Raw genomic sequence first — 26,323 nt, forward strand, 5'->3', positions numbered from 1 at the left:
ATAGGACATAAAGGTACAAGTGAAATGACACCACAAGGAAGCAAACAGACAAACTCAGAATGTAGAACATTCTAGAGGACAACTGATTGTTTTCTCCAATGGGTCACTAACTTGTGGAAAAAAGGTGTGTGAGTGAGACTATTCTAGAATAAAAGATACTTAAGAGGGACTTCCCTGGTGGCGCAGTGGCTAAGAATCTGCCTGCCAGTGCAGGGGACACGGGTTCAAACCCTGGTCCAGGAAGATCCCACATGCCACAGAGCAACTAAGCCCATGCGCCGCAACTACTGAGCCTGCGCTCTAGAGCCTGCACGCCACAACTACTGAAGCCCACGTGCCCTAGGGCCCGCATGCCACAACTACTGAGCCCGTGTGCTGCAACTACTGAAGCCCGTGCACCTAGAGCCTGTGCTCTGTAATAAGAGAAGCCACCGCAGTAAGAAGCTCGCACGCTGCAACCAAGAGTAGCCCCTGCTCACTGCAACTAGAGAAAGCCCACGCACAGCAAGGAAGACCCAACGCAGCCAAAGAAATAAATAAATAATAAATAAATAAATAAAAGCTACTTAAGAGATAACTGGGAGATTCTATTGTTTGCTTTAAAATATACCCCCAGTCAACCCTTTCCTAAAGGCCCCTCTCTGTAGAAGGATTGCACTCCCAGCCCCTGGAGAGCAGGACGAGCAAAAGAGAGATGAGAATATGGGACATGAACACTTCCCAGATGCAGCTTGACAAGCCTTTGCATGTCACTCTCTTTTCCCAGAAATGGGCTACTCCTTCAAGCTGGGCCTGAGGATAAAGCACTGAAGCCAATCTGTGACAGATGTGGAACGTGAGCCAAGAAAGAAACCTTTGTGGTTAGAAGTCACTGAGATTTGGGGGTCACTTGTTATGACAGCATAACATGTCCTAAGCTGACTAACATAACAACCCCTATCAGATATTAACATGAAATTGTAGTTATAAAAAAATGCCCATAGTTTGTAGAAATGCATATTTAAGATGGTAGGGATGAAATGTCCACACGGTAGGCAAAATTCTAAGCTAGCCGCCAAGATTCACACCCCCCTGCTGTACCCACTCTGAATACTGCCTTCCCCCTGAGTAGAGGCAAAACCTGTGAATATGATGGTATATCACTCCCGTGATGTGTTGCTAATTAGTTGACTTTGAGTTAATCAAAAGGAAAATTACCCTGGGTGGGCCTGACCTAATCAGGTGAGCCCTTAGCCGAGGGTAAAGTGTCAAAGAGATTCTCCTGCTGGCCTCAAAGGAGAAGCAAACAGCGATGTTGTGAGCTGCCTATGGAGAGGACTGCCTCTAGCAGCTGGGGACTTCAGTCCTACAACAAGGAGCTGAATTCTGCCAACAGCTACATGGGGCTGAGGCCCCTGAGCCTCAGGTGAGACCCCAGCCCTAGCTGACATCGGGATTGCAGCTTTTGGAGGCTGAGCAGAAGATCCAGCTAAGTTGTGCCCAGGTTCTCAAACCACGGAAACTGTGAGATAACAAATGTGTGTTGTTTAAGCAGCTAAATCTGTGGCAGTTTGTTGCACAGCAATGGAAAAGGAACACAGTGTCTGTGATTAGCTTCAAAATAATTCAGCAAAAAACATGGGAGATAGGCAAAGCAAACATGGCAAAATCTTGTTAATGCTTGAATCTGAGTGATGGGTAGATGATGTTCATTATACTATTCTGCCCAGTCTCATGAAGGTTTGAAATTTTTCATAATAAAAAATAGTAAAGGATGCCAGAATGTCATCTCCCTTAGGTCAAGGGCCCTGACAGTTCTGTTCATCACTGTAACTCCAGCAACTAGCACCGTGCCTGGCACATAGTAGGTGCTCCGTAAATAGCTGTTAGATCAATCAATTGACGTATGGGTATGTTACAGTTTATGAACTCACAACATCTTTTTGCATTAACTCCCTTTTACAGATGCAAGAACTGAAGCTCGGGGAGTTTGTGACTCAAAGTTGTGTAATGAGTAATTGATGAGACTAGGATTCAGGTCTTCCAGTTCCTGACCAAAAACCCACTGGTCTCTCTTTGGAGTATAATATCTGCCATCCAGGTTTTCTTTGGGATTTAAATAGTTGCTGTTTCATTCTGGTTTATCAGGAGAATTTACGCACACCACCCCAGTCGTATTGAGACATCCGTTGGAAAACCCAGCCAGGCAGGTTAAATGTTAATTTCCTTTCTACTGTACCATTGTCTCACTTCCTTCCATGAATCAAAGTGAGTAAAAGGTTCTTCACTTACTGACATAAAACAAATTGAACAAATTATGTTACTTAACTGAGGAAGAACTAGTCGCCAGTGATTCTAGCCCAGCCTGAGCTGAGCTTTCTCTCCTTATTAACATTCACTTGCAAATGAGGTTTGGATTTTTTAATGGAATGTTGCGTTGACCTCATTAGCATATCTGACTGCATCACATCGGTGGTCCTATTCCCAGGCACTGCTTCTAGGTAACCCAGCCGCCTCTGCCCGCTTCTTAGCAGCCTATGAATCACAATCATCACCAGGCCATGAATCAGAGCCGTAGGTGGAAGCCATTTCTAACGATGATATCAGTAACTTCAGAGTGCACAGAGGGCTCGGAGTGAGTAAGAGCCTTCCCAGATGTTAAATAACTAGCACAGACTGCTGCACATTTCTTTTTCTTGAAAAATGCTGATCACAGAGAGCGGGAATTTTAAGGTCTCATCCAGGGCCATTTTGGCTTCCACTGGCCGGACCTCTGGGGGATCCTGGGGGAGCCGTGTCTCTGAACACAAGTCGTGCACAGACACACATTGGTTGGTTATTGTTGGAAGGACTGCTATCTGCATGGAGCGTATGTGAAAAGCCCGATGCCCTCCTGGTGAGGCTGGAAGATGGGACAAGATCTTGCTGGGGACTCAATGGCCCCAGAGAGGGTTGCGCTCTGCCCTTCACCACTCTGTATCTGGGCCCCTTAATTCACCTCTCTAGATCTTATATTCTTATTTCTGCAAAGTGAGGATGACAATAATCATTCTTGTCAACCCTATTTCACAAATGGGGAAATTGAGGCTCACAGGGGAAGCCGTGATAAGGCCAAGCCTGGAGCCCAGACCTGCCCATCTCCAAAGCCCAGGATGTTTCTCTATGGAACACGAGGTCTCAGGAACATCCTGTCACTGGAGGAATGGATTTCTGCAGAGGAGTCAGGGAGCTAACAAATGACATTTGCAGTTCCCATCACTAACTTGCTCCCTCGGCCTCTCACAATGCTGCGTGACCTGAGGAACAATCAAAGGAGAAGAACTTAAAAGCCACTTTAAATTTCAGACCAATTCAATTTTGGGATATCACTCGTGAGGTGTAGCTTCTAGACGAAATTTCTAAATGACTAATACTCTTCTTTGTCCATTTCAGGGGAAAATGAATGTTGCTGCTCACATTTGACATCAATCGCCCAATCACATGTTGTCACATCCTTACTCAGCTCTGTGACAAAGGCAGAGGAAAGAGTCCACGGCTGAAATTGTGCTGTTGGGCGAGGAATCAATTCAGGGACTCTGGCGATGATGGAATAGGGAACAAAATGAAATTTGGCTAAAGAAGCTCCATGTAATGGGTCATGTTGAAGAGGAAATGGAAATAAGAGGTTCATGCTTTATAAGGATGGCTATTCATTTCACGTCTAGTTTTTAAAATTCTATCTGTGTATTAACTTGGTTCCAGGATGCCATTGGTGAGTCTGTCAGGGAAAGTGACTGGCCACGGGACAGAAATGGTGAGGTGCCCATGACTGAAGTCCTAGGGCAGGCCAGGTCCACCACCTGCAACTTCAAAATCAGGCCTCCGCTCTTCTGGTTCACATACCCACAAGGAATTATTTTTCTACTGCCAACAAAAAAGAAAGGAATCCTCTGAATCTAAACCAAGGCCAGTGTGTGGAAGTTGGTAACCAGAGCTAAACTGGAACTGCCAAGGCTCAGAGATACTTTTGAAATCTTCTCGTGACAGGAGAACAGGTAAGAGATTCCAAAGATCACTGTGAGGGGTGTGGGGTCAGTGGTTTCTGTTGGCTTCTGTGTACACCATTTTGCTGTAAGCGGCTTATTTATATAGGCCCCATTTCTCCATCATGACCCAATTTTGCAATGATATGATTGGTGGGGCATGGGCAGCTTCGGCCAGGAGAGAGCAGGTGTATCACAGATATTAATATTCAGAGAAGAAAACAGTCAGGACTTCGTTCCTTCTTCACTGTCTGAGGAAGAACACGGAGAACCCAGGGCTTTGGGGCCCACGACAAGCTCTTCATTCCTGTCCTCCGCCTGGAGCTGGTCTTCCAGAGGCAAGTGTGAAGGTGACAAAGGTGAATGATGGGGCTAATCCCACCCTCCCACCATAGGGATATGCTTTTATGGCCATGTCTTTGATGAAACAGCTTGGCTTGTCCCCATGGTCCTTCTTGCATTATCTATGAAAGGCATGTTCTATGTTATTGACTGTCGGGGGTTAGTATCAATAGGGAGCAGGGACCTAGTCATGGATTAAGGTTTTTTACAGTAATTCTCATAGACATACTTTCTCTTTAGAAGTTCTTTCTCCACAGGTTGTGCTTTCCTGGGATGCAATCTTGACAGATACCATGGAGCCCCTTGAATGAGCAGCAGTGGTAAGAGCGGGGGGGCTGCAAAGGCAGCAGAGACCATGAAGGTAGAAGTGACAGGATCTGATGACGGATGAGGTAGGTTTGGGACAAAGTGGTGAGAAGACCAGAAAAATAACTGAAGTCTCAAGTCTGGGGAAATGATGGTCCCATTCACAGAATAGGCACCTAAGGAGGAGATGAAGACTGCAGAGATGGACGTGATGCTGATGAACATCCCAGGGGACACCTGGCCTAGAGAGAAAGGTCTAGGCGGGAGGCGCCGTTGTGCCGATGACGCAGTAGATGAGCCCTACAATCAGTGGGCTCACCAAGGGAGACACGCACATGTAAATATTTATTTGGAACCATTTCTAAATCTGCATAAAGGATGAGAATTTTAATTACCCACAGAAATGAATGGAAATGTGATCAAGACTCTTAGGAAAAAGGGACCTCTTTCCTGATGGGTTCTTGTCAAAATATACATGGCCGCTTCCTCATCGTTTAATTGGGTGGGCTAATCTCCTCCCAGATATAAAATATTGACGTGAGTTGCTTATTTTCCTAAAAGCTCTAAGTTCAAATATGTAGGTTTGTGTTTTCCTGTAATTAGCATGCTGTATCTATTCAGAATAACTGCAACATCCCTTCCTGGTAATGAAAAGTGATTAATTACCAATTATAGCAAGTATCCAATTTCATGCAGTTTACCACTGGTCTGTACCACTGAATTGCTAGCGTTCTAATTGCAGACATTAAAAGTTCTAGGTAATTATTGCTGAAAGATCAGTAATATTAAAAATATTGGTTGCAGCTATTACTACATTTGCTCTAAACCCAACCAAGACTTAAATTTATGTCTGAGCTGCCAGCTGTTTCATCAGTCTATTTCTGTTACTAGTTTGGAACAACTGGTTTTTTTTTTTTCCCCCTTTTCTCAGAGCCTATTACAACAAGTCCATTAACAGCTCTGGGCTCCCCATTCTGTAAAGCTTTCATTAAGTGAAACAAGCTAAAAAATCACTAGTAGGTGCCTTTAGCAAAGTAGGGAGGTAATTATCTCATTTACAGATAACTATGTGCATTTCATTTTTCAAAGCACAAAGAGAAAACCAGCTCTAAATGACACTTTTTCGTATTCATTACATTCACTAGAGAAATGTCAGATTAGGAGTTTTCAGTGCAAATGCCGGCATGAACTCTGACAGCAGGTATCAACAACAGGGACATTTGGAGGAAATGTCTTTGTGCCCAAAGTGGAAATCAAGGAAGAGTCCTGGGAGCTTGAAAAGGTGTTTGTCCTCCAAACACCTGAGCTGTACCTCTACATGACTGGTTTATCTGTGAGCATGCCAGGCACAGCTCAGGAAACTAGAGGATCCATGCAAGCCAGATGGTCCTGGCCAGCCGAGGGTGGCCAGAATTACCAAGGCAGATGACTTAGCTTGCACTGTGCATCTACAGGCCAACAGAGGGAGACCAGAGAGATGGCTGAATACCATTCAGTGAGCCCCCTGATGAGCTAACATGGAGGCCAACACAAAGAAGCGTGTGGCCGACTCCATGGAGAGGGAGAATCAGGAATTTACAGAGGAGGGGCTGCTTCAGCCAGGTCTTGAAGGGTGAATAGGAGTTCATCAGCTCCATAGAGAAGGCTAGGAAAGGGCCCCCTAGTGAGAGTTCATATCCAGAGGGCACTGGGACTTCATACTGTCCTTGGAATGAGAGAAGATATTTGGAGACCAGGAACTGTCCAGTTCAGTAGGTCGTTAAACGTGGAATTGTTTCAGAAAGCCTCTCAACCTGGCCCCTTTTGTTGATAACAACAAAATATGATAAACTATTAAAACACTCAACACAAAAGAATTGACTAAATAAACTACAGTACCTACCAACAATGAGATCAAACATAAAACATTAAAATGCTTAGAGAATTGTTTTAAAAGCAAGAGACAAAACTGTATTAGGCAGATTATCTCAAATATGTAAAATCACATGCACAGAAGGCAGAAAATACAATACACGCTAACAGAGGTGGGCCCCGGATTGAAGGGAAGGGTTTTCTCTTTTCCATACTTCTCCGTATTTTTCAAGTTTTTCAATAATTAACTTGTATTTGTGATTTTTTTAAAAGTGAAAAAGATCTGCATAATAACTAACCCCTAGCCAGGGCATAGAAGGAACACGGAAAATTTATATAAAGGAGGTCCCACATTATCAAGGGGCCCACCCCTGACAAACTTAGGTAAGTAGGCCGGGATCTGAAGGCACTTCAAATCTGCAAATAGGTCATAAGAATTACTGAGTAGATATGTAGATTCTATAGTCACAAAGATTTTTTAAAACTTCCATCTCATTAGAGCTGAATTTTGCCCCTGTCTGCCAGACCTCATCACCACACGCTGGCCTTCAGAGGCGCCCTTTTGAGATGACCTCATTATAAGAATAATGGGAGGTGGTAATCTTGAAATAACAGGGTACTTCAGGATGAGGACATCCCTCCCAAGGGATCCAAACACTTCCGGCTGTCATCACGAGGACCACGGGGGTGGAGCATTAAGCATCCTAGAGCCCTCCAGGAAGGGCTACATTCTGGGAGTGTTATGTATTCGTTTAGGGCACATCTACCGTGTATGTGGCTTTCCTCTTCACAGGCTGTATACAGCAGGCAGGCCTGCTGCAAGGGAAACCAGGGCTATAAAACCCGATTGATTGATATTATCCATCACCATTTTTAGGGTCCATTGCACAAACTATTTTGACAGTTGAAGCTCATAAATTAACGAGCAAGCCCAATGTGACACAATGAAGAAGATGTCGTGGCCGCTTCAATTTAACCACTGGGTGATTACTCAGAAATTCGGGGTGCAGAAGGCTGCCTCCTGCTTTTGTTCCTGCTTAGCTAGAAGATAAATGTCTGAAACTAAGGACCCCGGGCACTCAATAATAAAAACCTTTTAGAGAGGAGAGCCTTGCACTAGTTAAAAGAAACCTGTTCCATTTTTCTGGGGGAAAAAATGGAAGTAAGATTTCCCGAAGGCAGACATCAGCCCTTTTATTGAGACTAAAAAGTTCGAATCCACAAAGGAAGAAAAGGAGGGAGGGAGGAGAGAGAGATAAGAAAGAGAGAAAAGGGGGGGAAACAAAGCTGACAGAACCACAACTTAAGGCAGCAGGAGGAATTGCTGAGAAATTAAAGCGAATGAAATGTATGCATTTGGGAGGCATGACGAAACTTCTAAGGTGTTCGCGAGATTAATAAGAAAATCTGTGGCTCCAAATCCCCCAGTGAGCTATTACAGGACTTCATAGCACTCCGTTTGCTCAAAACAAATAGTGGCTGCAGTGTTTTAATCTCTAAAGAGAAGGAAACTCAGATGTGAGTGGGAGGCTTAGATCTTAAAAGGATTACGTATATTCACAGACTGCACAGAACAGAACCCCCAAATGGACTTTCTGTCCACGTCCAAAAGTAATTATTGCCAAAGACAAGCGATGGTTTAAGAGATCGCCCTTCCCAGAGGTATGGTGAAAGGTAGAACCGATTGGAAATAGAGTCACAAGTTAGATCCGAACATTCATTTCATAACTGAGTAAAATGTACTCCTCCTCCTTCTCCTTATGAAAGTAATTCCCTGAAGAAAAAAAAAAATCAAGTGAACAGAATTACCTAGGTACAAGTGGCACCCTTTCAGCTGAGTGGATATCACCCCGTATTTCAGTTGGAGCAACTTTTAAATTACTTGGAGAATTCATGGAATGTTTTTCAGTTTGACAGCTGTCGAGCCAAAAAGCATGCTGCTATGTAGGAAGCAAACCCTCCAAAGATTTATTTTTTTAATGGATTGGAAATTAAAAGGGCTTCAAAATGCCCTTTAGAGACCCAGCCTGGGGATTGGACTATGTTACAAGGAGACTTTTTCTTACAAGTGCTGAGAATTGGGACTGAAAGGGCAGGTCAGAGGCACTTGGATTGCGTTTACATGAAGCAGAACAAGTGTTTGAGAAGTGAAAGATGCAATCAAGCTAGTGGGTTATTGTGTCTACACAGTACCAAAACACCAGGTTGGCCGGATGTCTTCTACCAACTCTGAAGTCTAGGAACGGGAACCAGAAAGGACCACGGACAGATAATCCAATGCAGAGGAGGAAACCAAGGCACAGAACGGGGGAGAGGAGGACTTGCCCAGGGTCCCACGACCAAGGAAGGGACAGAGCACAGTCAGACCCTGGGCACCAACAATCTCAGAGGGATTCCCCAGACCAATGGGCATGACCCCAATTTGGCATTTTCATTGAGCAGGATGAGCCATTGAGTTGCCAGAGTTAGCAAATAAAAATTCAGGACGACTGGTTACATTTTAATTCGGATAAACAGTGAATACTTTCTTAGTATAAGGATGTCCCATATGGTGTTTGGGGCATAGTTAAACTTAAAAAATGTGTGTGTTGAGTATCTGAAATTCAAATTTAACTGGGCATCCTGTGCTTTATCTGGTAACCCTTTGAGGGGCCATTTCTTGGGACAGGGACAGAGTCTGACGCCCCTCCCCCAACCCCATCTTACAGCCCTGGACCATGGTAGGCACAGAGCAGGCCCCGAGTGGATGAACGACTGTCAGCTAACCTGGTAGATGGAGTCAACGGGCTTCAATGGCTGCCTAAAAATTCAAGATTGGAGACAAGGAAGGACCTGCCAAAAGAGTAAATTTCCTTATGCTGTAGAAGGCATGCAGAGACGGAAGGAGCAACTGTATGTTAGGGAGTTACATGAGCCAGATGCTTTCGACAAAGGTTCCCATTTAATCTTCCTAATCGTCCCTCAAGATACTCCTCGTTACCCGCCACGGCTTACGGATGAGGAGACCAAGGCGCAGAGAGGGCCTTGCTGAGTGGCGGGAACGGGGCTCGTCCCAGGTCTGCCAACTCAGAGAGCACTGCTCTTTCCAGAGTTAATAAAGGCATCAAAGCCGGCTGGAGCATTACCACCCAGGCCGGACACTACTCCAGGCACCGTATGGGTTTTATCGTAGTTCAGTTTCTCAACAACGCTATAAGATTTTTCTCCTCATTTTCCAGTAGAGAAACTGCAGCACAGAGCAGTTAAGACACTTGCCGTGGGTCACACAGCTGGGACTCACCCCGCTGCCTGAACCGGGCTCTCCCTGCTCTGCAGCCTCCGCTACACGGCCTTGTGCCCGCACTACTGACCTCACCATCCAGACGCCGGCTTAGTATCTGCAGCTCATACAAACACAAGCCCCAGCCAGTGCTCTGAGCAGAATGCAAAACCAAAATGGGCTCTCACGGCAGACGGCTCTGGCCTCTCCTCTGGCCCGGTCCTCTTGCCTGAACTTGCAGGACGGCAGGAATTCTCTTCACTTAGGAGCCAGCTGTGGAGCAAAGGCACTGAGGGAGGGCCCAGGGCGTGGTGGGTTACAGCCCACAGGCTCCCTCCCAGCAGCAGAAATTCTCTCTCGCCCATCCTCCACTCTGAACACCAATATTCAGATTTGCTAGGGATTTGGTCAGAACTGCAATAAACCATAATGTCCGTTTGGTGAACATTGCCCTTTAATTATTTTGCTTCTAGAACAAATTGACAATCCTCCTTACTGGAGCTAAAAGAATATGCTTTGTTCCTCTAAGTTCTGCCAAACTTGACTTCGGCTTGTATTTAGAAGTGCCTTTCTAAGGATCACATTTAGGAGGAAGGCCTCTGCGGCCTTTCTAATTCCCGGTGATAATTCAGCACAAAATAGCAAACACTCCTTGGGGCCCCATGTGCCACGTACTCTGCCCAGACCTGGCAAGGAAGACGTAGCTGGGCCCAGGACAGGCTCTGGAGGGGTGCCGTCTGCAGAAGCACTTCTAGGTCTTCCAACGAAACATCACAATCCCAGATGCGATTCGCGCCCTTGGCTTCCGAAAGCAGGGGAGCTAAGAGTTAAACTCTGCAGTCGGATGGCTACGTGTGTGCATAGCCTGGTGACACCACCACGAGGTGTCTTGGGCAAGTTTCTTGCCTCCCCTAAGCCACAGTCTCTCGTTTCATCCTCATAACATGGATCGAGTGCCCAATAAATATTAACAAAAAGTCAATCAAGAAGTAAATCCTATCTGAACTGCAAACTCCGTTGTGCTATGAATTAGACTCGCTATCCAAATATGAAAAAGTAGAGTTTACCACTGACACAGGGGAAACAATCTAACCCGTAACCAAAAAATGTATTCCGCAGTATTAAGGCTATTGTGTAAAGGAATGACATCTATGAGCACAGTGCTGAACAGACTGATGACAACATTTCTTTATATGACATGAGAAAGCATACTCATTTCTGCATAAGAAATTGCCCACAAAGAGGTTGGTGTATATTTTTCTTTTGTTTTTCCACATGTTCTTTTCATTAAATGGAGTGAGGCATCCCAGGTCTGTCCTTAGACCTGCAGCCCCGAGCCTTGGCCCTACCCTGTGGCTGAGCCAGTGAGAACCAGGCCTGGCAGAGCCCTGCTCCGGAAACCTCAGCCCCTTCCCCAGGGTCACCCATGCCTGCCCGACACCCCTTTCCCTGAGGCTGGAGTGCAGTGCACCCCACAGTCAATGCCCCTGAGTGATACCACCACACAATCCAACAGGTATCAGAAATCCTGGCCACGATGCCCAGGGCACAGAACATTTTCTCCTTCTCTTCAAGTGTTCACTTGACTCATTTATGGAAAAGGAACTTCCACCAGGCATCGGTGTTAGTTTTCCGTAGCTGCTATATTGATTACCATACAGTGGGTGGCTTCAAGCAAGAGAAATCTATCCTCTCATAGTTCTAGAGGCCAGAAGCCAAAATCAAGGTGTCGGCAGGGCTGCGCTCCCTCTGCAGGCTCTAGGGAGTCCATTCTTCACTTTTTCCAGCTTCTGGTGGCCGCTGGCGTTCCTTGACTTATGGCAGCATCTCCCCAATCTTGCCTCCGTCTCCACACTGCCTTCGGCTCACCTGTCTGTGTTGAATCTTCCTCTGCCCCTCTTATCAAGACATGTGTGGTTGTATTTAGGGTCCACCCAGATAATCCAGAATAATCTCCCCATCTAGAGGTCCTTAACTTAATTGCATCTGAAAAGACTTTTTCACCTCACACCTGTCAGAAGGGCCATCATCAAAAAGCAAAGAGATGACAAATGCTGGAGAGCGTGTGGAGAAACGGAACCCTTGTGCCCTGTTGGTGGGAATGTAAATTGGTGCAGCCACTATGAAGAACAGTATGGACCATCCTCAAAAAATTAAAATGAGAACTACCATAGGCCCTAGCAATCCCACTTCAAAGAAAACAAAGTCACTATCCCAAAGAGACATCTGCACTCCCGTGTCCATTGCAGCATTATTTACAACAGCCAAGACATGGAAACAGCCTAAGTGTCCATTGACAGATGAATGGATAAAGAAAATGTGGTGCATATATACAATGGAATACTATTCGGCCATGAAAAAAGAAGAAAATCCTGCTATTTGTGACAATATGAATGGACCTTGAGGGCATTATGCTAAGTAAAATAAGTCAGACAGAGTAAGACAAATACTGTACGATCTCATAAGTAAAATCTTTTTTTTTAACATTTTTATTGGCGTATAATTGCTTTACAGTATACGTAAAATCTTAAAACACCAAACTCAGAAATAGAGAACAGATTAGTATTTGCCAGAGGTAAGGGATGGGGAAAATGGGTAAAGGTGGTCAAAATGTGCAAACTTCCAGTTATAAAATGAGTAAATTCTGAGGATATAATGTGTAACATGGTGACTATAGCTAACAATACTGTATTGTATATTTGAAAAGTGCTAAGAGAATAGATATTGAAAGTTCTTTTCACAAGGGAAAAAAATTTCTTATAACTATGTGAGGTGATGTTTGTTAACTAAACTTATGGTAATCATTTCATAATATATACATATATCAAAGCATTATGTTGTACACCTTAAACTTATACAAATTTTATATGTCAATTATATCTCAATAAAACTGGGGGGAGGGCTTCCCTGGTGGCGCAGTGGTTGAGAATCTGCCTGCCAATGCAGGGGACACGGGTTCGAGCCCTGGTCTGGGAAGATCCCACATGCCGCGGAGCAACTGGGCCCGTGAGCCACAACTACTGAGCCTGCGCGTCTGGAGCCTGTGCTCCGCAACGAGGCCGCGATAGTGAGAGGCCCGCGCATCGCGATGAAGAGTGGCCCCCGCTTGCCGCAACTAGAGAAAGCCCTTGCACAGAAACGAAGACCCAACACAGCCAAAAATAAATAATAAATAAATAATGAATTAATTAAAAAAAAAAAAAAAACTGGGGGAAAGACCCTTTTTTGTAAGGTAACATCCACAGATGACCGGGGATTGGTTCCAGGACCCTCCGTGGATACCAAAATCCAAGGATGTTCAACCCCTTTATATAAAATGGCCTAGTATTTGCTTATAACTTATGCACATCCTCCATTATACTTAAAATCATCTCTAGATTACTTACAACACCTAATACAATGTAAATACTATGTAAATAGTTATAAATACAATATAAATACTGTGTAAATAGTTGTAAACATAAGGTGAATGCTATGTAAATAGTTGACAGAGCATGGAAAATTCAAAGTTTGCTTTTGGAACTGTGGATTTTTTTTTTCAAATATTTTGGATCCACCATTGGTTGAATCCGTGGATGCAGAACCCCAGGGACATGGCGGGTCGACTGTATCTTTAGGGGGCATCATTCAGCCTGCGACAGCATCCCTCCTCTCACGGCCCTGAGGAGGGCAGACCTGGGAAAGATGTCTCCTCTTTCTTTGGCCGGCCACCTCTGCACTCACTTCTCCCCTGTGATTTTGTGCAAAGCACAACTTTCCTAAGTGATCCCTAACCCCGCGGTTGCCTGGGGGTATAAGTATGTTGGCACAGTTACAACGCAACAGCTGTTGGAAACCCACAACATGCTCTGCTGCCCTGAGCCCCAGAATCAGGCAGCAAGCCCACCCCCATCCTCCAGATAATTAAGAAAAATCCAATGAACCCTTAGAGGAAAAACAACGTCCAATATGCACAGGATGCCTCCCTCTGCCTCAGGCAGTGAGTTTGAGTGTCTTACCAGCATCACCTTGTGGACCTTCACAAACCCCTCTGAGACGGTAGAAGCAATTATCGCCTGCATTTTACAGATAAGAAAACTGGCTTAACAAGCTGATCTATACTGCTCCAGAGTCGGGACTTGAACCCTCAAGCGTGGACAGAAGGGGACCAAAGGGATGCTTTCCAGGGTGACATCTTTGGAGAAGGGATGCTTAGAAGCTCTAAAGAAGCCCCGTCTCCTCCAGTCCCCCAGAGACTCTCTCTGGGAAGGTTTTCACCTCTAAAACATCTGCTGAACTTTGGTTTGACAAATCGTTCCAGAAGGAGAAGCCCATGTTCAGAAGCCGAAAATGGAATGGATGAGGAAACAGGGACTACCACGTCTCTCCCTGCCCCCGTCCTGCCCCTGCCTTCCCAGAGGCCCTACAGCTCCTGGCCTCACCCCTGCCACACTTTTGAGGGACCCAAAAGCTGTGTGTGTGCGCATGTGCTGCTCCTCAGGAGGACGGATGGACCCCTCATTCTCCATTTGTATTTATGAGGCTGCACTTGGAACCAGCCCATCCTGAATCCCTCATCAGTCCAGAGGTGCATGTGAAACCCTTTAAGCTCATCTCACAGAAAGACCTCACTCATCAGCCCGGTTTGGGATTGGCTCCTAAATGGAAAAGAAGCAAACTGTGCGTGTTGGATTGGGGGTGGGGAAGGGGAGGTGTCCTGGAATAGCCACAAAACTAATCTCAATCTTTTTTAATTAACCAAATCCAAGTGGATTGTTAACAGTGGTCAAATGGATTTTTGTCTTCCACCTTGCAGATCTGAGCATTTAAAATTGACCCCCGGCCCTCCCCTAACAAGAAGCCCCTTGGATGTCCCCAAGCTCTGGACCTGGCATCAGATCCCCACAATCCACACCCTCGCAGCCCCCCTGCTCCCTCGGCCGGCCACCCACTCCCTTCCCAGCCAGCAGCGACCACCCAGCCGAAATTGCTAAAGGAGAGGGGCCGCTTGTTTGCCACCTCATCGGGGAATGATTAAAGGTAGAAGTTTTTCAGACATTAGCGACAGAAAGAGTATAGTTAAAGCTGCTTTAAAAAGGGAGAGGCGTATAAAGAGATGGTACTCAAAGCACTATTAAAAGCATCATGCTTGTTAAAACCAGTAAAAAGGCAGGGAATCGGCGAGGGAAAGGCAGCTTCCTCTCCAATTACTATGAGGGGCACACACCTTGAAGGTCTCTTTGAATTGTGGCCGCCAGCCCCTGCCCCCTCCCCTCCCCTGCCACCCCCTCCGCCGGGCCATTCAGCGGTACATTAGGGACGAGGCGAGGGTGACAATGCTCCCCCAAGTTCACTTCGCGCTTGTTACAGGCGACCCATTTAGAGCTGAATGAGTATGTTCGGAGACAGCTCTAAATGACACCCTCTACCTCTTCACGAAGCCACTTGGTTTTGTCTTTTTTTTTTTTTTCCTGTATCCCAGAGAAATAATTGATAAACCGAATGGCTATCCACCTTAAAGCGGGGCGCCTCCCTGCCACCTGGTTAAAATTCCTCCTCCTCTCCCCACCTCCCTACATCCATTTTGCTCTGTGCTGTTTAAACAATACTTCATCAGATGCAGCCTGGAGCAAATAAGAAAGCTCAGTAGAGTAAATAAAAAGTCAAAAAAAAAATCACCGGCTGGAGGGTAAGTACTTTTATTCCTGTACTTTCATTGCCTGGGGAATTATTATTCCACTGCCCGACCTGGGAGGGAGGGAGGCCGGGGAGGATTGTGTTATTCACAAAATGGATTGCTTCTCTCCCTTTTCACTCCTCTGGCTCTCGAGAGCCCACTGATTACAACCAAGTGTGGCCATCTATTCCGTCTTATTGACAAAGGTCCTTAATTACCGCGGCAGCAGTAATACCTGCTATTAAATTCTGCTAAACAGAGGCCGCAAATTAGCTGTGGATCTCAGGCACCTTTTGTGTGTGACTACGGGGAGGGAGGCCGGATAACTGACCCCAGCCAGAGCAGCGGGGAAACCTTTGTTTATCACCTGCGGTGGGGGCCAAAATGTGAAATTAAAAGCTCTCCATCAGCTGAAGGCCTTTGGAAGGCCCAAGGGAAGAAGAAAGAAAAAAAAAAACACACACACAAAAAATGCAACAGGCCGAGCGAACTGTGCTTACCGGTATTTACAAGCATTTTGCTCAGCCACAATTTACGCTGACAGTTGATTAACCGAAAGCCCTGCTAATTCTGTAGGTAAGTAATGCAAAGTCCAAAATGCCAAAAATTTAGGCCACATTTTAAGGTATATTCTATATTTCATGGAGGCCTTTAACCTGCGTTTAAGAGCCTGTTTAATGCAATTGCGAACCATAAACACCTGTCACTTATATTCTGAACTTTTCACATTGCTCCTTCTGGAGACCCTGGATTAATGAAAACCATTCCAAACATAGTAGCGCTCATCTGCGGCCGCCCGATTTATAAATTCAATCCTGATGCCTGCTTGGTGTTTCATTGAAGGCAATTATTTTGGGGGAAATTTCATTTAAATATATTCAACTTTCCTTTCCATTAAGGCAGAGGTAGGTATGCTGCCCTGAGCTTGCAGCGAACAATGAGTGGTCAGAATGCAATAACTTAACACAAAATGCTTAACATCAAGATAATTAAATTTCATTAAGGTTTTAATCACTCTGAATGGAGGCTATTAAAATTCATGGGGTTCCTGTCACACTACAATGGGCCCAGGGCCCCGAACAAGTCTGGAAAGCCCACTGCTAGCCTTGTCCCAGGAAACAAGTAACTGGGGACAGCGAGCTTTTCCTCCAGCTACCCATGGGCAATAAGCAGTTCTTGGACAAAGTCTGGGGGCCCCTCAAAGATGGGATGCCCCAATCCCAGCCAAGTCTTGAACTGGCTCTGCTTCCCCACTAGCCCTCCATGCCTCTTGTTGGTGCCCAATACAAAATCTGCACCTGCCACACATGAAAGCAGAGATCTTTAGATGGACGTCATTTGGCCCCATGCCACCCTTGCACAGGTGAGGTGGCACTTGAGGCCAAAGGTAATGGGCAACTTCCTGCTCAGGTCTGAATTCAAACCTGAGTTTGAACCTGACTCAAAGGCTTCGTCCGGGAAGACTTTCCCGACTCTAGACAAACTAAAGTGCTCTCACTCTCAGCACAGAGGCGACAGGGCTCCTCTGAAGTCATTATCTCATTACACAGTAATTATTTGTATGACATTCTACCCCTAACACACCGAGTCCCATGGAGGGAGAGACAGTGTCTTTCTCATATTTGGGTTCTAGTCCCCAGTAACTGTGGGTGTTTGGTAATGATGGATATACGGACGGATGGATGAACAGGTGAACAGCAGATGGATGGATGGATGGACAGATGAATTGATGGAAGGATAGATTGGTATTTGAATGGATAGATAAATAGCTGAATAGATGGATGGGTAGACAAATGAATGGGCAGCTAGACGGTTGGGTACAAATGACCTAAGTTCACAATGAAGCAAAGCCCAGGCCTCTTGACTCCATTCCTGATGCCTACAATTGTCTCTTTTACACACATAGCTCAGCTCAATCTCTTTCCTTAGACTGAAATAATCTTGTATTGCCGTTCTTGTTCATACCAGGTCCTTGGCTCCCAGAGGCCTATCTGGTATAGTATGTTTTGTGGTGTGTTTGGAGTTTGAACTTCGGAATGAGGCCAAAAAGATAATTTAGTGATTTTTTTTTTTCTCTCTGATCAGGCCTACACTGCAAAAATGTGTAGCCCATGGCCCAGTGTCCTCACAGCTGGGAGAGAGACAGCATCTTTGCATAACAGGTATACCCCATTTTAGATAATATTTACAAACTCAGTTTGGTTACAGAAAAAATTTTAGTTTCAACACACTAGGAGAAGTCCACTCTTAAAGGATAATTCTGCATAGCAAATAATCCCTTCACTCCTAATTTCCATTTTACTTCCCTGCTTTGGCATAACTTTTATAAAAATCTGCATTGAGTTTCCTCCAGCAACATGGAGACCTGAGATTCTGAAGAACCCCCTCCCACCCATTAGACATAGAAATGTGTACATAAAATGTAAGCAGAAAATACCATATACAGATAGGCTGTAAAGAAAGGAAGAGAAATCTCCAGGTACCAGATTTAAAGAGGGCCTTCAAAACCACAGTGATAAACACAGAAGATGAAAACTTGGTGCCCAAGTAAGTAATAGATCCAGATACAGGCTCCACAGCTCAGGGCTGAGGGCAGAACACCCAGATGAGGACAGGGGTCTGGGCCTTGTCTGTGTCCCAAACTGAGACACAGCATAGCATAATAGAGGAGCCTCCAAAGGTTGCCCCTCCATCAAAATGTGACTAGAATATTCCCACCCTAGGAAGTATCAGAAAAATACTGCAATCTGATGAGGCTCTAGGTGGGGGGAAAGTCTCCCCCATCCTCCAAGAAATAAAAACCCCAACATACAGAGGTGAGGAGTCCAAATTTGTACTTTCCATGTGGTACAGGAATCTCAAGATAAAAATTAATGTTGTAACCGTTCCTAGTAGCTAAGGCAGTGTTATAATGTACTCTCTTGATAATGCTGATGCTGTGGAGAAACAGGCGGGCTCATACGTTGCAGGATTACAGGGGTGCACAATGATAAAGCTCTACAGAGGGGAATTTGGCACTGCCTAACAAATTTACTCTGGATTTGCCCTTTAACCCAGCAATCCATTTCTAACAACCTATCCCAAAGATACACTGGCAAAAATGCAACGCAATGTAATCACAAGGCTATTGATTTCAGCATTGATCATAATAGCTAAATGATGCAAATAACCCAAATGCCCAACACTTATGGTAGCAGCACAACGCAGTACCCAGCACACCAAAAGGTATGCATCTTTTGTCTAAGACAAGAGAAAGTGTGTGTGTGTGGTGGGTGTGGCGGTGGCATAATTTCAAAAGGAAACAGTTGAAGCACAAGCCAAAAACTAATGAAAACAGTTACATTTCATTAGGAAGGAAGAAACAGAATAGGAAAGGATGGAAGCAATACTTCTGTGGATATATCTATTATATGTAATTAAAATATAATATATATTATGTAACATATATTACATACAGTTTTTTTTTTTTTTTTACTTTGGAACCTTTTAATTTTTTCTTTGTTCAAAAAAGAAGAAACAAGGGGCTTCCCTGGTGGCGCAGTGGTTAAGAATCTGCCTGCCAATGCAGGGGTTCGAGCCCTGGTCTGGGAGGATCCCACATGCCGCGGAGCAACTAGGCCCGTGAGCCACAATTTACTGAGCCTGCGCGTCTGGAGCCTGTGCTCCGCAACAAGAGAGACCACGACAGTGAGAGGCCTGCGCACCGCGATGAAGAGTGGCCCCCACTTGCCGCAACTAGAGAAAGCCCTCGCACAGAAACGAAGACCCAACACAGCCATAAATAAATAAATAAATAAATAAATAAATAAATAAATAAACAAACAAACCCCAAAAAAAGTTTAAAAAAAGAAGAAACAAATCCTAAAAACTGAAAGCACACTGAAACAAATGAGCCTAAGTGCATATCATGGTGGTGGTACACACATTAGAGGGACAAAATTTACTTTGATTGATATTAAAGCACAATGTTTGATTGTACATCCCTAATGGGATATAATCTAAGAACAAAAACAGTAAAAAAAAAAAAAAAGAAAGAAAGAAAGAAAGAAAAAAGAAATCTGAAACTATGTCCAATATCTTATCATATAAATGTTGATATTATTTTGAAACCACTATAGATATATTCTAGAATAAAATAATTATGTTAATTTAACAGAACCAAGATTTTCATTATAAAAGATATACAAGTATAAAATCAAAGGAGTAAGAAGACTGTGATCCTAATTTTGAATTTAAAATATCAGTATGAATTTATAATTTTTCTCTTTAAAAAAACATACATTTTAGCTCTCTTTACCAAAAAGCCTGAAACAATGACAATCCACTAGCAGTGAGCACACCAAGTACCCAGATTGTGGTGTCTAAGTACCATACCCCAAAAGAACCAAGTCTCATTGGAAAAATGGTTGATTTCAGAAATGAGTAGCATGATATTGTGATTTATAGTAAGAAATATATATTGTCTCATCCCCATTCCTGGCACAGAGCTCCTAAAATCCTTAGAATTTCCTAAGTGATAAGAATTACTAAGGTGGAAGGAGTATCGTTTGTTATTCTTAACAAACCCCTTTCAAACCCACCTGAGCTTATGTTAATGAGGTGATTTTTTGAAAGCCCCTAGATAACCACCAGATAGTGGCTTGTCGCCAGAGGAACTATCCATGTGACTAGATAGAGCACTGGAACTTTCAGCTTCACCCCAACCTCTGGACATTGAATTGGACCCAATGGCCAATCATGCCTACAAAATGAAGCCTCCATTAAAAATCTCTAAAAGTACAGGGTTTGGTGAGTTTCTTGGTTGGTGAACACATGGAGGTGCTAGGGGTGGGGGGGGGGGCCGGTGGCATGCCTGTGTAAAGAGGACATGGAGGACTTCCCTGGTGGTCCACTGGGTAAGACTCTGCGCTCCCAATACAGGGGGCCCAGGTTCAATCCCTGGTCAGGGAACTAGATCCCGCATGCATGCTGCAACTAAGAGTTCGCATGCCGCAACGAAGATCCCGTGTGCCGCTACTAAGAGCCAGTGCAGCCTAAATAAATAATTAAATAAATAAATAATTTTAAAAAGAGGACATGGAATCTCCACACCCCTTCCCCCATATCTTGCCCTATGCATCTCATTCATCTGGCTATGCCTGAATTGCATCCTTTACAATAAACAGATAAAAATAAATGTTTCCCTGAGTTCTATGAACCATTCTAGTAAATACTAAACATGAGGAGGGGTGACAGGAACCTCCAACTTATAGTCAATCAGAAGCACAGGTGACAACCTGGACTTGCAATTGCTGTCTGAAGTGGGAGAAGAGAGGGTCTTGTGGGATTGAGCTCCTGGGAGATCTGATGCTATCTCCGGGTAGATAGTGTCAGAATTGAATTAAATTGTAGGACACTCCAATGGTGTCCACAGAGAATTGGAGAATTGCTTGATGTGGGAAAAACTCACACATTTGCTGTCCAGAAGTGAAGTATTGAGAGCAGAGTGGTGAGCACAACAGAGAAAAGGAGATTTTTCCCTTCAGGTAGGAAATATACAAGATGAGTCTGGGACACTTTGTTGTGCCAGAAATAAAAGAAGTGACAAAAGACTACTGAAGCTGTGTCAAAGAACATAAGAACTAACTCCAGGAGCTATAAAAAAAAAAAAAAGACTGGCTAAAAAAACCCAAAAACCTCATTGGTCACCTTTGTGGGATACTGGTACATCAAACCATTATTCTGAAAATTGGTATATAAAAAGAAAATATTAGAAAATCACCATTGTGTGACCTAAAATGAAATACAGGCACACCTCAGAGATATTTCAAGTTTAGTTCCAGACTACCACAATAAAGCAAATATTCCAATAAAGTGAGTCACATGAATTTTTTGGTTTCCCAGTACATGTAAAAGTTATGTTTACTGTTGTCTATTAAGTGTGCAACAGTATTATATCTAAAAAACAATGTACATACTTTAATTAAATTACAAAACAACAAAAAATTACAATAGTAACATCAAAGATCACTGATCACAGACCACCATAACAAATATGATAATAATGAAAAAGTTGCAAATATCGTGAAAATTACCAAAATGTGACACAGAGACTCAAAGTGAGCAAATGCTGTTTGAAAAATGGCGCCAGTAGACTTGTTCAATGCAGGGTTGCCAAAAACTTCAATTTGTAAATATGCGATATCTGCAAAGCGTAATAAAGCCAAGCACAAGAAAACGAGGTATGCCTGTGACGGATCTAGACAAATATCATCAGTGAATAATAAAAGCATTAAGTGAGTGCACCCATGTTCATAGCAGCAGTATTCACAATAGCCAAAATCAACCCAAGTGTCCATAAACAGGTGAACGGATAGACAAAACGTGGCCATCTATACAATGGAATAGTATTCAGCCATATAAAGGAATGAAATTCTGACACATGCTACAACACAGATGAACCTTGGGGACATTATGGTAAGGGAAATAAGCCAGCCACAAAAGGACAAATACTGTATGATTCCACTTATATGAGGTACCTAGAAGAGGCAAATTCATAGAGACAGAAAGGAGAATGGTAGTTGCCAGGAGCCGGAGGGGAGGAGAAATGGGGAGTTATTGTTTAATGAGTAAAGACTTTCAGTTTCAGATGATGAAAATGTTCTGGAAATGGATAGTGGCAATCGTTATATAACATTGTGGATCTGCTTAATGCCACAGAACGATGCACTTTAAAATAGTTAAAATGACAGGTTCTATGTTATATATATTTTACAGTTTTTTAAAAAAGCATTACGGGGACTTCCCTGGTAGCACAGTGGTTAAGAATCCGCCTGCCAATGCAGGGGACAGTGGTTCAAACCCTGGTCCAGGAAGATCCCACATGCCGCGGAGCAACTAAGCCCATGCACCACAACTACTGATCCCATGTGCTGCAACTACTGAAGCCCGCTCACCTAGAGCCCGTGCTCTGCAACAAGAGAAGCCACCACAATGAGAAGAACACGCACCGCAATGAAGAGCAGCCTTCACTTGCCGCCACTAGAGAAAGCCCGTGCACAGCAATGAAGACCCAATGCAGCCAAAAGTTAAAATTAAAATTAAAAAATTAAAAATAAAAAAAAACTTTAAAAAGTTAAAAAAAAATAAAAAGCATTATGTGCGAAGTTTTATGGAGAACTTCATAATGAGAGACTTAGCTGCTACCATCTGAACCCTGATCAATCTCAGTATCAATAAAACCATGGGACACCAGATATTTCTGTGCCTCTTGATGTGACGCAATCAGTACACAGAAACATCTCTGAAGTGTTACTACACAAAAAGTCCTGAATTTCAAATAGTCACTGAATTTAAACACAAGTTTATAATACCTCAGGGAATAAAAGAACAAATTATAGGACACCAAGTGAAAGCAACAAACAAAATCCAGGCCATAGGGCATTTTATGTTTTCTTCAAAATATAACTGTGATATGCAAACCACATTTGGCCACTTATTCAAACAAACCATCTGTAAAAAGATTTTGGGGACAACTGGGGAAATTTAAGTATGGAAGGGATGTGTGATCATATTAAGAAATTATTGCTAATTTTGTTTGCTGATAATGGCATAGTGGTTATATTAAGAGGAAAAATTTCTTGTCAGCTAAAGTACTTCTAAGTGGTGAGACATGACATCCGGGATTTTCTATAAAATATTCCATAATAATAACAACAATAGTAATAATAGTAATAATGAGAGGGTTCGATGAAATAACATTGCCAAAATGTTATTGTTACTGCTGGCTATGTGTAATGTTTTAATGACCTCATAGTTTAAAAGAAGGATAAAATACTGAGAAACTTTGTTATTTGTTAATAGAAGTATGCATGTTAAAATGTTAAGGGTAGCCACTAAACAAACAGAAATAACCCATATCACTTCCAAATCTTGATTAATCCAATGAGGGGTAGCTAGGGAAAGTATTCAGAAGTAAACCCAGGTAAACCAAAATCTCAAGGAACTGGGAAGGGATTGTTCTATATACAAACTGCGATAAAATAATCATTCCACAAGTCAAGAAATAATTCACAAAGAACTGAGCAGGCCCTTTCTCTGATGGTGCCTCTCTAACCGTGGGTCATGAGGGGCCCCTGAAATCATGGATTAGAATTTTGTGCTTACACTAAAATCAGCATGTCCCAATCGGTCACTAATGGACCCCTGCCTGCCAGAACCGCCCAGAACTCCCAGCTGGACTTGGCCAAATCATGGTCAGGCATGTTCTGGCACACCAAAGTACTTTTCCCTTATGGGTTGTACATATGGTGACCCATATGGCAACTCTACAGCTTCAGTCTTACTATCTTCACTTCACAGAGGAGAAAACTGAGGCATAATGTGGGACAGCATTTGTCCACGGTGACACAGCTAGGAAGTGGTGAAGTTAGAATTCATCTGATTGAACAGTCAAAAGAGTACGAATGGATGTTGAGAAGCCCAGGTCTGTCCAACAAACCCAACCCTGAAGGTGAAAGCTTAATAGTGAGAAAGAAAACGGAGTGACGAGACTGTAAGAGCTTCTATATTTGGGCCGCACGAGCCTGTGTGGAATAGGAATGGTGCTTTGCTGGTGCAAATTACAAAATAAGGACTGGGCCATAGGAACTGGCCCTGCCGCGGTTTTTCAGCACATCTGGGTCTGGCCCAGAGGCGCTAAGATATACAGAAAAACGGAGTATATGACAGAACCCGTGAAGCACACACCTGGACACATCTTGTGCTGCGACTGTGGTGCCCCAATTAGTCCAAATCCTGCCAGTATTTGTGTGGCTTGTCTGCGAAGTAAAGTAGATATCAGCCAAGGCATTCCGAAACAAGTCTCTCTATCTTTCTGCAAACAATGCCAAAGATATTTCCAGCCACCAGGAACTTGGGTACAATGTGCCTTAGAATCCAGGGAACTTCTTGCTTTGTGTTTGAAAAAAATCAAAGCCCCTCTGAGTAAGGTACGTCCTGTAGATGCAAGCTTTGTTTGGACTGAGCCCCATTCTAAGAGACTTAAAGTGAAACTAACTATTCAGAAAGAGGTGATGAATGGTGCTATCCTTCAGCAAGTGTTTGTGGTGGATTATGTTGTTCAGCCCCAGATGTGTGGAGATTGCCATAGAGTGGAAGCTAAGGATTTCTGGAAGGCTGTGGTTCAAGTCAGGCAAAAGAGTTTGCACAAAAAAACTTTCTACTATCTGGAACAGCTGATTTTGAAATATGGCATGCACCAGAATACACTTCGTATCAAAGAGATTCATGATGGTCTGGATTTCTATTATTCCTGAAAACAACATGCTCAGAAGATGGTAGAATTTCTTCAGTGTACTGTTCCCACTAGATACAAAGCCTCACAGAGACTGCTCTCTCAGGATATCCATAGTAACACATACAATTACAAAGGCACTTTTTCTGTGGAAATTGTTCCAATATGCAAGGATAATGTTGTTTGTCTGTCTCCAAAATTGGCACAAAGCCTGGGAAACATGAACCAGATTTGTGTGTGTATTCGAGTAACCAGCGTCATCCATCTCATAGATACCCTACCCAAATACCCTACAAGTTGCAGATATTGATGGGAACACTTTCTGGAGTCACCCTTTCAATAGTTTATGCCATCCCAAACAGCTAGAGGAGTTTATTGTTATGGAATGCAGCATAGTCCGAGATCTAAAACACAGTGCAGGTGCTGGAATGGTATCCAAAAAGCATACCCTCGGGGAAGTCTGGGTACAGAAAACATCTGAAATGAATACGGATAAACAGTATTTTTGTCGCACTCATTTGGGACATCTTCTAAATCCTGGAGACCTGGTGTTGGGGTTTGATCTGGCCAACTGTAACTTAAATGATGAACATGTCAACAAAATGAAATCAGATAGAGTCCTCGATGTGGTGTTAATCAAGAGGAGCTACGACCATACCAAACGTCAGTGTCTTAGAAACTGGAAATGGAAAGAGCTTGCAAGAGATAGAGAAAATATGGATACAGATGATGAAAGGCAATACCAAGATTTCCTTGAAGATCTTGAAGAAGATGAGGCAATTAGAAAAAATGTGAATATTTATAGAGATTCAACCATTCCTGTGGAAAGTGACACAGGTAGTGAAGGAGCACCTCAAATTAGTCTGGCTGAGATGCTTGAAGACCTTCACATTTCCCAAGATGCTACTGGTGAAGAAGGTGAATCGATGATGACCTAATGAGATCATGTTGTAGATGGTTTCCACATCCATAGGTTCAGAATGTTGGACAAAATAATTTTTACTGTCTATTCTGTCTATGCCTTCATATTGAGAGCAGAGAAATTTAGTTTTAAACCTGAATAAATATGACTATTTTGATTGCTCACTCGAAGCACTGAAAAAGGTTGATGGTTTGGAAGTTTTAGATTAAAAAAATTATGCAGAATGTAATTATTACTGATATTTAGGCCATTTTACGTACGGAATTTTATCGGCTTGTTTTTTTATGAGGCACTAGTATTTTCACATACTATAGCTCTGGGTTTAAAAGCTCACAAGTTGTGATTCCTTGGAGGTTACCTAAATCTTCAAGCAGAAAACAAGCTTTTAGATTCTTTTTATATTGATTGCTTTAGTAGAAGAGCATATGAAGAATCATTTTTAATATGAACTTGCCATGCACTTAGTCCAATTTAGATCATTTTTATGTCCTTGGGATAGAAAACTTGGGGTTCAGTTTATCATTGGACATTCACTAGGAAAGTTATCTTTTTTATTCGTAATATTTACATCTTCAAAAGCTGTTAAGCTGGGGATTATCTTAATTTTCATTGCAGGAGAAAGTATATTTAAAATATTTGTAGATTTGTAGCAAACAGTATTTAAAGGTTAAATAACAATTTGTACCTTTGTCGTTTTGGCTTGTGCCAGCAG

At 43.3% G+C, this 26,323-nt stretch overlaps 1 protein-coding gene across 1 annotated transcript; it reads left to right on the top strand.

Annotated features, from left to right (window-relative positions):
• The first annotated feature begins 1,307 nt into the window (after nt 1-1,307).
• On the top strand, nt 1,308-25,627 carry LOC133090917 (60S ribosomal export protein NMD3-like). Its single transcript, XM_061189558.1, is given in 3 exon segments — nt 1,308-1,405; nt 24,087-24,963; nt 24,965-25,627. Coding segments are annotated over 3 exon segments (1,638 nt in total).
• Nucleotides 25,628-26,323: the final 696 nt, after the last annotated feature.

Source organism: Eubalaena glacialis, chromosome 1 (assembly GCF_028564815.1).
Source record: "Eubalaena glacialis isolate mEubGla1 chromosome 1, mEubGla1.1.hap2.+ XY, whole genome shotgun sequence".
NCBI lineage: Eukaryota > Metazoa > Chordata > Mammalia > Artiodactyla > Balaenidae > Eubalaena > Eubalaena glacialis.